General features: G+C 37.2%; 3 protein-coding genes across 3 annotated transcripts; all 3 read right to left on the bottom strand.

Moving 5' to 3' along the window:
• Positions 1-4,190: 4,190 nt before the first annotated feature.
• On the bottom strand, positions 4,191-6,179 carry LOC116002331 (receptor-like protein 54). Its single transcript, XM_031242443.1, has one exon. It carries the CDS (start codon positions 6,177-6,179, stop codon positions 4,191-4,193), a length of 1,989 nt encoding a protein of 662 aa, XP_031098303.1.
• Positions 6,180-6,319: 140 nt separating this feature from the next.
• Positions 6,320-11,100, bottom strand: LOC116002330 (receptor like protein 22-like). The gene is made up of 5 exons (XM_031242442.1): positions 9,429-11,100; positions 9,029-9,386; positions 8,482-8,986; positions 6,908-6,990; positions 6,320-6,727 (listed from the first exon to the last, which is right to left on the bottom strand). Exons 1-5 carry the CDS (start codon positions 11,042-11,044, stop codon positions 6,320-6,322), a joined length of 2,970 nt encoding a protein of 989 aa, XP_031098302.1. The 5' UTR covers positions 11,045-11,100.
• A 60-nt stretch (positions 11,101-11,160) lies between these two features.
• LOC116002329 (receptor-like protein 33) lies at positions 11,161-12,825 on the bottom strand. Its single transcript, XM_031242441.1, has one exon. The coding sequence runs from the start codon at positions 12,823-12,825 to the stop codon at positions 11,161-11,163; it is 1,665 nt and encodes a 554-aa protein (XP_031098301.1).
• Positions 12,826-13,063: the final 238 nt, after the last annotated feature.

Raw genomic sequence — 13,063 nt, 5'->3', positions numbered from 1 at the left:
GGAACCCACACGAGGAACAACTTACTAGAAACCCAAAACACCATTAAAACAAGGCTATTGTAGATGAATAATGCCAAAAGGGAAAAGGACGATCAAACATAAGAAAAATAAATAACCTCCGTGGGTGTAACGAACGACCGACCATCTACAATGTCACTTAAACCAACACCCTGTCGTGAAGGGCCCACCAACCACTCCCCACACTCCAACAACTACAGGAACAATGTCCACCAAACGTTCTTCGGTCTTCGCATGCATATAAGAAACAAACACCAATTACAAGGAAATAATACAAATCCCTAACAAAACAACGTACAAGTACCAATAATGCACACATCCCAGAATGAAGAGGCATACCAAAATAGTGAATATTAACATGTAACTTACCGGGGCCCCAACATTTAATTGAACCCCCTCATTTGTGTGTAGACCTCCAACCGATTGAATAAAGCATACCCAAGTTATTATAACAACATAAAGGATAACTAAAAAAAAATCAAAAGGGCACACAAACATAACCGAATGAGCACAAAAAAAAAAATCCTATGAAAGAACACACACCATATCCGAACCACCATCCACACCCCCATCATGAACTTGTTGTTCGTCATTAACACCTGATCAACCACCATGCTGAGATCCAGAAATGTGATCAATATTCGCATCCTGCATCCCACAAAGAAAAAACACAAGACAAAAATGGAGAGAGTAACATAAAGAAATCCAAAAATTAATTACTTGGCAAACAATACTTTGTTACTGAGCACAAACAGATCAGAAAGCAGACACACATAAACAACGAGTACAAAACATAAAAATGAAACATACCCGGCCAATACCACCACCCACACCATGGTCATCATGACCTTCATTAATCACCTTAGCAATATTAGACACATCACCCCACACATCGTGTCCAAACTCCTGAGTCAATCCAAGGCTAAAAGATTGAAAATCCTTCAAATTAGCCCTCTTCAATATGGTACGCTCAACCTCTACTAACGCCCGTATATTATCAGCATTACCCCAGAACTCTTCATCAAACTGAGTAAATGTGGGTTGTGAGCATGGTTCATTAGTACTTGCGCAACATCTAAAACCTGCCAGAAATTCACATTATTCCCTGCAACCGCGCCAGCCTCGTTCACCAACGGGATAAGTGCGAGAATGCACCTGGCTAGCTCCCCTGTCTTGTCAGCCAAGCGCTCAAGTAATTTCCAAAAATCAAACAAAAATAACCCAAAAAACTAACATTATGGAAAAAAAAATGAAATAGAGAACATAGAATACATAACGAAATATAACCTATTATGGAAGAAAAATATACACGTGCACAAAAAATATGAAACTAGTACCTTATGGGGAAGAACAGGAGAAACCAGGGCAACGGAATCACCACGAGTACCTCCCAAATGTACACCCCCGTCAGCGGACGATCTACTACCCTCGGGCACTACATCGGACGACACAACACAAGGAAGCATTTGCGATGTCCCCCCGAATCTCCAAGACCTTGCGCCAACGAAGCATCTGCGATGTCAGCCCTCGAAATGCTGGGACAGCCCGAGGCAAGACACGAATCGCAGGCCGAACCCGATCACAATACAACAACTACAACGCAAACAAATTCCACGATAAAATGAATAAATAAAACTTATATTCAACCAATCCATGACAAAAAAAAAAATAAAACATTAAACTCATATGAAAAATAAAAGACTCACAATCAAGAAGAGGATAGGACTCGAAAACCGTGGGTTGCCGCCTGCAATCCACAACGCATGTGTAGAAACAAGTTCCTGATCAATCAGATAACGACACCAATTTTATTGTGAGATAGTAGCAACATCATCCAAACGATGGAACACTATCTGATTACAATATCCATTGCCTATGCAAGAAATCAGCGAGGGAATCAACAGAACCATAAAATGCCTCTTGAACCACAAACCCCCATCAAGATCCTCCCTAATAAGTTGTGCAAGCTCAGCGGGGACACATCATGCCGGTGCTTCTCAAACATCTTTGGCCATGCAGTCAACAACTTGCTCTTCGCATAGCGATCCCGCCTTGTTATAACACCTTCACCCCATGGGAACCCGAGGATGGAACTCACATTCTCCTCCCTAACGGGTAAGACCTCTCCCTCACCCAACAGTACACACGTATTCTCACTGTCAAAATTCGACAGCAACCAACGAGCCAACCGAACGGGCAACTCCTTAATCTTTAATTCAGGAACGGCACCAAACCTAATATTAAAAATGTCATTCCACTAATGTGCCGTAAGATCTTCCAACGCCTTTACAAAAAGCAAAGGTGGAATTCTAATTCTAAGAGCTGGAAAATTTACTCGCTCATCCGGAGCATCCCTAACAGGTTCCTACCGCATTCTTTGAACACCAACAACCGGATCTTTGACAAAATCATCATCATCATTAGGTAGTTGGGACGAACAACCCACTGAAGGTGCTTCCCTAACTCTTTTAGCTACGACCAACAAACACAAACAATAACTAAGAAAAGAAACAACCACAAGCAAAAAAAACACTAATAGTCCAATAAGACAATAAAACAAAAAATAATAATAATAACACATTGGCACACAATATCCAGTCACCAAAACACTACATCAAAGCGATGCCCACAATATAACTAAATCTATGCACACAATAATTCATAAATCATATGAATAATTTTAATAAGAGTCATGCTTCAACTAAATCAAACTTAACTAATATAAACCATTGACAAATGAATGAAATCATACTTTACAATGATAAAAATTAAATAATTAATTATAAAAAGAAAATTGAAAATATTTATTTTATTTTTCCGAAGTGAAAATAATTAATTAAACAATACACCTAACCCATCAAGTTAAAAAAATGACTCTCACTAACTACCAGTTAGAAATTACCAAAGTAGGGCACACAATCAATACATCATGGGGACACAACTATTAACATATCTTATTAACATCATGTCCCCAATAATTATTTTACGCACACAACCAGTCTTAAAACATGACAATAATTTTAAAAAGCCCGATACTGCAACTACATTATGCTTAACTTATAAAATGATTCAAAAATGAAGGAAACAATAATTTACATGTATAAAAATTAAATAATTAATTATTAAAACAAAACTGAAAATATTCCTCTTATTTTATCTAAATGGATTTAATTTATAAATGAATCTATTCATTACAATAACCAATATTTTATATTAATCTTTAGGGGAATGATATACCAAATTTGTCATAAAAATGCAAATACCCAAGTGAACTACATTTTTTTTTAAAACAGTTCACCTAACCCCTCAACACAAAAAAAAAAAAAAAAACAAAAAAAGAAGAAAGAATACCTCCTATTAATTACCGGTTCTAAAATATCAAAGTAAGGCACCCAACAAATGAAGCAGAGCACACAATCACTACATCATGGGGACACAACCTAGCAACATACCTTATTAACATCATGCCTACAATAATGAATTTACGCACACAACAATTCTTAATACAAAGTAAGGCACCCAACAAATGAAGCAGAGCACACAATCACTACATCATGGGGACACAACCTAGCAACATACCTTATTAACATCATGCCTACAATAATGAATTTACGCACACAACAATTCTTAATACAAAGTACAATAATGAATTTACGCACACAACAATTCTTAATACAAAGTAAGGCACCCAACAAATGAAGCAGAGCACACTTAATACAAAGTAAGGCACCCAACAAATGAAGCAGAGCACACAATCACTACATCATGGGGACACAACCTAGCAACATACCACACAATCACTACATCATGGGGACACAACCTAGCAACATACCTTATTAACATCATGCCCACAATAATGAATTTACGCACACAACAATTCTTAATACACGACAATAATTTTAAAAAGCCCGATACTACAACTACATTAGGGCACCCAACCCCTCAACACCAAAAAAAATTTAGCCTTTTTTTTACACCGCTGAAAACCATGCATACATATAAAATAAAAAGGACATTAGGAGAAAATGAAATAAAAAGCGCAACTACATACATCCAAGCCTACAAACAACTAATAAAACAATCACACATGGTAAAAAAAGAAACTTTACCTAAGCAACGTAGGTGGTTGACGAGAAGAATATAAGCACCACAATTGTTGATTGAAAAGAAGTTTAACGAGACTTCTTTTTTCTCCCTTGACCTCTCTGAAAGAATATCTTTGACAGAATTCCATCTATCATCTTGTTATAATATGATCTCCATTTGCTGGATAGCAAAAGTGGCACAAAGATTCCTCCTAGACCTGCAGCAAATCCAAATGCAACGCTAATGTAGATATCAACGTGGTGAGTTGATTCTTTCTCTTCTGATTCTGGTATTGGAGATGCTGGTTCATCAATGCCAGTGCAAGATACATTAATTTGGAATCCACATAGCCCCTTGTTTCCCATGAATGAGCTTGCATCAAAGGTATCCAATTGAGTGCTTCTTGGAATCCTTCCAACGAGATGGTTGTATGACAAGTTTAAGACTTCCAGGAAGGTTAGGATCTCAAGTTGCACAGGAATATTTCCTGTTAGGTTATTGAATGAGAGGTCCAGTGCTTCCAAAGCTTTCAAGTTTTGAAGAGATGGAGGAATATTGCCAGTTAGGGCATTGTGGGAGATGTTGAGGAGATAAAGCTGTTTAAGCTCTCCAACACACTCTGGTATACTGCCTTCAAATTGATTACTTGAAAAATCAATAGAAGTGAAGATAGATAGAACATTCTCTATAGTGTAAATTTGTCCTTTTAGAGAAAGTGAGACTGAGTCTTGATAGTAAATGTGTTTTCCACTGAAGTGCAAGTAGTCAGCCTTTGAGTTTAATTCATTCCCTTCAACCAAAATAGCTTTTAATGCCAAGAATAAATCAGTTGGTATATGTCCACTGAAATTATTGGAAGATAGGTCAATGACTTGTAAACTTGGCCAGCTGTTGTTTACCCCAAGCATGGGACAAGAAACGCTTCCATGAAAATGATTGGAATGCAATACAAGAATGTGCAGATTTGACAATTTATTGAGCCAACAAGGAAAGGTATCACTTATTTTGTTGTTTCCAAGATTTAAGATCTTAAGCTTTGTGCAGTTGATCAAGGAGGGAGGAACTTTCCCTTCTAAGAGATTTTGACTAAGATCCAATGTCTCTAAAGAACGACTGTGTTGAAACATCAGTGATATCTCACCACTTAAATGATTTCCTCTAAGATTCACTACAACGAGATTGCTGTTATTTTGAGCCAGACATGATGGTATTGTGCCATGCAAAGCATTGTGGGACAAGTCGAGCACTTTCAGATTGGCTGCTACTCGACACCAGGAAGTTGAGATCTTTCCACTTACTCTATTTTTTGCAATGGAAAAGAAATAGACATCTGGGATTTGATCAGCAATATCAAGAGGAATCATGGAGAAATTGTTGTTGGAGAAGTCTAAATACTTTGCCTCAGGTGGTGGTCGTGGAATCTGTCCACTTAGCATATTAGAATTTAGATCAAGGAATTGAAGAGAACCGTATTCCATTGGCTCTTTCATATGCGTCAAACGATTGTGAGAAAGATTGAGGTAAATGAGTTGCCCATTACCAATTCCCCATATCCAATTAGGAATTTCTCCACTAATAGTGTTGTTGGAAAGATTTAACCACCACAATTTAGATTGGCTTTTCAAAAAATCAGGAATTTTTTGCAAATTGCAGGAGGCCAAATGTAACTGTCCAAACTGAGGGGGTAAGGGAAGTTCTGATGTGCTTATGGTTGTCTCAATTACCAAATTGTTATGGGAAAAGTCAAGACTCTCAATATACTGGCTTTTAAATTTTGTTAGATGTACAATACCGTTAAACTTGTTTGATGAAAGACTGAGCATTGTAAGATTCTGAAGTTGAAATAAGAATGGAAGTATTGTCCCTTCAAAGTCATTGCTACTTAAATCAAGAGATTGCAATGGAGAAGTCACATTTTGCAAATCAATCATTTGACCAAAAAATTTGTTTGATGAAAGATCTAGTGATGTAAGGCTTTGAAGTTGAAAGGAGAATGAAGGTATTGTCCCTTCCAAGATGTTGTTGCTCAAATCAAGAGATTCCAATGGAGAAGTCACATTTTGCAAATCAATCATTTGACCAAAAAAATTGTTTGATGAAAGATATAGTGATGTAAGGCTTTGAAGTCGAAAGAAGAATGAAGGTATTGTCCCTTCCAAGTTGTTGTCACTCAAATCAAGAGATTCAAGTGGAGAAGTCACATTTCGTAATTCAGTTATATGACCAGAAAGCTCGTTTCCCCATAATCCAAATGATGGAACACTATCTGATTACTATATCCATTGCCCATGCAAGAAATCAGCGAGGAAATCAACAGAACCATAAAATGCCTCTTGAACCACAAACCCCCATCAAGATCCTCCCTAATAAGTTGTGCAAGCTCAGCGGGGGACACATCATGCCGGTGCTTCTCAAACATCTTTCGCCATGCAGTCAACAACTTGCTCTTCGCATAGCGATCCTGCATTGTTATAACACCTTCACCCCATGGGAACCCGAGAATAGAACTCACATTCTCCTCCCTAACGGGTAAGACCTCTCCCTCACCCAACAGTACGCACATCTTCTCACTGTCAAAATTCGACAGCAACCAACGACCCAACCGAACGGGCAACTCCTTAATCTTTAATTCAAGAACGGCACCAAACCCAATATTAAAAATGTCATTCCACTACTGTGTCGTAAGATCTTCCAACGCCTTTACAAAAAGCAAAGGTGGAATTCTAATTCTAAGAGTTGGAAAATATACTCGCTCATCCGGAGCATCCCTAACAAGTTCCTAATGCATTCTTTGAACACCAACAGCCGGATCTTCCACAAAATCATCATCATCATTAGGCAGCTGGGACGAACAACCAATTGAAGGTGCTTCCCTGACTCTTTTAGCTACGACCAACAAACACAGACAATAACTAAGAAAAGAAACAACCACAAGAAAAAAAACACTAATAGTCCAATAAGACAATAAAACAAAAAATAATAATAATAACACATTGGCACCCAGCCACCAAAACACTACATCAAAGCGATGCACACAATATAACTAAATCTATGCACACAATAATTCGTAAATCATATGAATAATTTTAATAAGAGTTATGCTTCAACTAAATCAAACTTAACTAATATAAACCATTGACAAATGAATGAAATCATACTTTACAATGATAAAAATTAAATAATTAATTATAAAAAGAATTAAAAATATTTATTTTATTTTTCTGAACTGAAAATAATTAATTAAACAATACATCTAACCCATCAGTCAAGTTAAAAAAAATGACTCTCACTAACTACCAGTTACAAATTACCAAAGTAGGGCACACAATCAATACATCATGGGCACATAACTATCAACATATCTTATTAACATCATGTCCACAATAATAATTTTACGCACACAACCATTCTTAAAACATGACAGTACAATAATTTCAAAAAGTCCGATATTGCAACTACATTAGGCTTAACTTATAAAAAAAAGTCCGATATTGCAACTACATTAGGCTTAACTTATAAAATGATTCAAAAATGTGCAACTACATTAGGCTTAACTTATAAAATGATTCAAAAATGAAGGAAACAATAAGGCTTAACTTATAAAATGATTCAAAAATGAAGGAAACAATAATTTACATGTATAAAAATTAAATAATTAATTATTAAAACAAAACTGAAAATATTCCCCTTATTTTATCTAAATGGATTTAATTTATAAATAAATCTATTCATTACAATAACCAATATTTTATATTAATCTTTCGGAGAATAATATACCAAATTTGTCATAAAAATGCAAATAACCAAGTGAACGACAATATTTTTTTTAAAAAAACAGTTCACCTAACCCCTCAACACAAAAAAAACAAAAAACAAAAAAAAAAAAAAGAAGAAAAATTAATTACCCGTTCTAAAATATCAAAGTAAGGCACCCAATAAATGAAGCAGAGCACACAATCACTACATCATGGGCACACAACCTAGCAACATACCTTATTCATGTAAGTTCGGAGTGTGGAGTCAAAAATTTAGCCTTTTTTTTACACCGCTGAAAACCATGCATACATATAAAATAAAAAGGACATTAGGAGAAAATGAAATAAAAAGCACAACTACATACATCCAAGCCTACAAACAACTAGTAGAACAATCACACATGGTAAAGAGATCGAGAAACTTTACCTAAGCAACGTCGGTGGTTCACGAGAAGAATATAAGCACCAAAATTGTTGATTGAAAAGAAGTGCTAACGAGACTTCTTTCATCTCCCTTGACCTCTCTGAAAGAATAACTTTAACAGAATTCCATCTATCATCTTGTTATAATATGATCTCCATTTGCTGGATAGCAAAAGTGGCACAAAGATTCCTCCTAGACCTGCAACAAATCCAAGTGCAACGCTAATGTAGATATCAACGTGGTGAGTTGATTCTTTCTCTTCTGATTCTGGTATTGGAGATGCTGGTTCATCAATGCCAGTGCAAGATACATTAATTTGGAATCCACATAGCCCCTTGTTTCCCATGAATGAGCTTGCATCAAAGGTATCCAATTGAGTGCTTCTTGGAATCATTCCAACGAGATGGTTATATGACAAGTTTAAGACTTCCAGGAAGGTTAGGATCTCTAGTTGCACTGGGATATTTCCAGCAAGGTTGTTGAATGAGAGGTCCAAAGCTTCCAAAGCTTTCAAGTTTTGAAGAGATGGAGGAATATTGCCAGTTAGGGCATTGTGAGAGATGTTGAGGAGATAAAGCTGTTTAAGCTCTCCAACACTCTCTGGTATAAGGAGATAAAGCTGTTTAAGCTCTCCAACACTCTCTGGTATACTGCCTTCAAATTGATTACTTGAAAAATCAATAGAAGTGAAGGTAGATAGAACCTTCTCTATAGTGTAATCAATAGAAGTGAAGGTAGATAGAACCTTCTCTATAGTGTATCTTTGTCCTTTTATAGACAGTATGACTGAATCTTGATAGTAAATCCAAACTTCTGGAAATGATGTGAAATGCAAGTTGTCAGCCTTTGAGTTTAATTCATTCCTCTCAACCAAAATAGCTTTTAATGCCAAGAATAAATCAGTTGGTAGATGTCCACTGAAATTATTGGAAGATAGGTCAATGACTTGTAAACTTGGCCAGCTGTTGTTTACCCCAAGCATGGGACAAGAAACGCTTCCATGAAAATGATTGGAATGCAATACAAGAATTTGCAGATTTGACAATTTATTGAGCCAACAAGGAAAGGTATCACTTATTTTGTTGTTTCCAAGATTTAAGATCCTAAGCTCTGCACTTATTTTGTTGTTTCCAAGATTTAAGATCCTAAGCTCTGTGCAGTTGATCAAGGAGGGAGGAACTTTCCCTTCTAAGAGATTTTGACTAAGATCTAATGCGTCTAAAGAACAACTCTGTTGAAACTTCAGTGATATCTCACCACTTAAATGATTTCCTCTAAGATTCACTACAACGAGATTGCTGTTATTTTGAACCAGACATGATGGTATTGTGCCATGCAAAGCGTTGTAGGACAAGTCCAGCACTTTCAGATAGGCTGCTCGACACCAGGAAGTTGAGATCTTTCCACTTACTCTATTTTTTGCAATGGAAAAGAACTGAAGGAAATATGGGATTTGATCAGCAAAATCAAGAGGAATCATGGAGAAATTGTTGTTGGAGAAGTCTAAATACATTGCCCAAGGTGGTGGTCGTGGAATCTGTCCACTTAGCATATTAGAATTTAGATCAAGGGAATAAAGAGAACCGTATTCCATTGGCTCTTTCATATGCGTCAAACTATTGTGAGAAAGATTGAGGCGAGAGAATTGCCCATTACAAATTCCCCATATCCAGTTAGGAATTTCTCCACTAATAGTGTTGTTGGAAAGATCTAACCACCACAATTTAGATTGGCTTTTCAAAATATCTGGAATTTTTTGCAAATTGCAGGAGGCCAAATTTAAGTATCCAAACTGAGGGAGTAAGGGAAGTTTTGATGTGCTTATGGTTGTCTCAATTACCAAATTGTTATTGGAAAAGTCAAGAGTTTCAATATACTGGCTTTTAAATTTTGTTAGATGTACAATACTGTTAAATTTGTTTGATGAAAGATCTAGTGATGTAAGATTTTGAAGGTGAAAGAAGAACAAAGGTATTGTCCCTTCTAAGTTGTTTCTACTCAAATCAAGATATTCAAGTGGAGAAGTCACATTTCGTAATTCATTTATATGACCAGAAAGCTTGTTTCCATCCAGATATAAGGTTTGAAGTGATGGCAGGAAAAATAGTGATGCTGGAATGGGTCCTGAAAATGAATTTTGGGACAAACTCAGCTCAACAAGCTTGCTAAGCTTTATAATAGAAACAGGGATTGATCCGCTAAAATCACAATATGCAAGGTCAATATGGGACAGCAGTCTGAGGTTTCCTATGGACTCGGGTAAATTCCCAGAAAACATCGTCTCCCGAAGTGTGAGGCTCTTGAGAGATCCATTTTCGGGGAAGTCTGGCAAAGAACCCCCAAGCATGAAATTGTAACTTAAGTCAATGGTTTGCAGAGTTGGTACCTGGAATACTTTCTGTGGGACTGTTCCACTGAAGTCGCAATCTGCCAGGGTCAAAACAGTCAGATTGGTGAAATCCGTGAACAAGTCTGGAAATGGAGCAGAGAAGTTGACCCCATCAAGCCTAATAACAGAAAGTGATGGCAGTTTATGCAAGAGAGAAACATTGAAGCCACCCCTGATTGAGTAATCGTAGCTGAGGTCAAGGCTTGTAATATATCCAGTAGCAGCATTGCAACTCAGACCTGGCCATCGGCAGCAGTCAGCTCCTTCATCCCACAGCACCAACTTGGGAAGAATTGTAAGTGATTTGAGTTCGTATCTGGAGAAGCACAGACTTTTGATCGGGAAGACACTGACCCAATGCATGCATAACATTTGAAAAGAGCAGAAGCATGTTAAACATGAGAATCCTCATTTTATGATGGAGCAGAGTTAAGTTGTTTGTTGTTGAGGTGTAGAATTTCGGAAATATGAATACGCATATATATGAATTAGAACGCAATCAACANAAAGGTATCACTTATTTTGTTGTTTCCAAGATTTAAGATCCTAAGCTCTGTGCAGTTGATCAAGGAGGGAGGAACTTTCCCTTCTAAGAGATTTTGACTAAGATCTAATGCGTCTAAAGAACAACTCTGTTGAAACTTCAGTGATATCTCACCACTTAAATGATTTCCTCTAAGATTCACTACAACGAGATTGCTGTTATTTTGAACCAGACATGATGGTATTGTGCCATGCAAAGCGTTGTAGGACAAGTCCAGCACTTTCAGATAGGCTGCTCGACACCAGGAAGTTGAGATCTTTCCACTTACTCTATTTTTTGCAATGGAAAAGAACTGAAGGAAATATGGGATTTGATCAGCAAAATCAAGAGGAATCATGGAGAAATTGTTGTTGGAGAAGTCTAAATACATTGCCCAAGGTGGTGGTCGTGGAATCTGTCCACTTAGCATATTAGAATTTAGATCAAGGGAATAAAGAGAACCGTATTCCATTGGCTCTTTCATATGCGTCAAACTATTGTGAGAAAGATTGAGGCGAGAGAATTGCCCATTACAAATTCCCCATATCCAGTTAGGAATTTCTCCACTAATAGTGTTGTTGGAAAGATCTAACCACCACAATTTAGATTGGCTTTTCAAAATATCTGGAATTTTTTGCAAATTGCAGGAGGCCAAATTTAAGTATCCAAACTGAGGGAGTAAGGGAAGTTTTGATGTGCTTATGGTTGTCTCAATTACCAAATTGTTATTGGAAAAGTCAAGAGTTTCAATATACTGGCTTTTAAATTTTGTTAGATGTACAATACTGTTAAATTTGTTTGATGAAAGATCTAGTGATGTAAGATTTTGAAGGTGAAAGAAGAACAAAGGTATTGTCCCTTCTAAGTTGTTTCTACTCAAATCAAGATATTCAAGTGGAGAAGTCACATTTCGTAATTCATTTATATGACCAGAAAGCTTGTTTCCATCCAGATATAAGGTTTGAAGTGATGGCAGGAAAAATAGTGATGCTGGAATGGGTCCTGAAAATGAATTTTGGGACAAACTCAGCTCAACAAGCTTGCTAAGCTTTATAATAGAAACAGGGATTGATCCGCTAAAATCACAATATGCAAGGTCAATATGGGACAGCAGTCTGAGGTTTCCTATGGACTCGGGTAAATTCCCAGAAAACATCGTCTCCCGAAGTGTGAGGCTCTTGAGAGATCCATTTTCGGGGAAGTCTGGCAAAGAACCCCCAAGCATGAAATTGTAACTTAAGTCAATGGTTTGCAGAGTTGGTACCTGGAATACTTTCTGTGGGACTGTTCCACTGAAGTCGCAATCTGCCAGGGTCAAAACAGTCAGATTGGTGAAATCCGTGAACAAGTCTGGAAATGGAGCAGAGAAGTTGACCCCATCAAGCCTAATAACAGAAAGTGATGGCAGTTTATGCAAGAGAGAAACATTGAAGCCACCCCTGATTGAGTAATCGTAGCTGAGGTCAAGGCTTGTAATATATCCAGTAGCAGCATTGCAACTCAGACCTGGCCATCGGCAGCAGTCAGCTCCTTCATCCCACAGCACCAACTTGGGAAGAATTGTAAGTGATTTGAGTTCGTATCTGGAGAAGCACAGACTTTTGATCGGGAAGACACTGACCCAATGCATGCATAACATTTGAAAAGAGCAGAAGCATGTTAAACATGAGAATCCTCATTTTATGATGGAGCAGAGTTAAGTTGTTTGTTGTTGAGGTGTAGAATTTCGGAAATATGAATACGCATATATATGAATTAGAACGCAATCAACACGCATGAGTTCCGTGTGGAAACAGACACTCTTTTAAGTAATGAAAGCAAAGCTTAATGCCCCTACAACACGTTTGGTTGAATTTGGAGGGAATAGA

The sequence above is a fragment of the Ipomoea triloba genome, chromosome 13, assembly GCF_003576645.1.
Source record: "Ipomoea triloba cultivar NCNSP0323 chromosome 13, ASM357664v1".
Lineage (NCBI taxonomy): Eukaryota > Viridiplantae > Streptophyta > Magnoliopsida > Solanales > Convolvulaceae > Ipomoea > Ipomoea triloba.
This window is presented reverse-complemented; position numbering and strand designations above follow the sequence as displayed.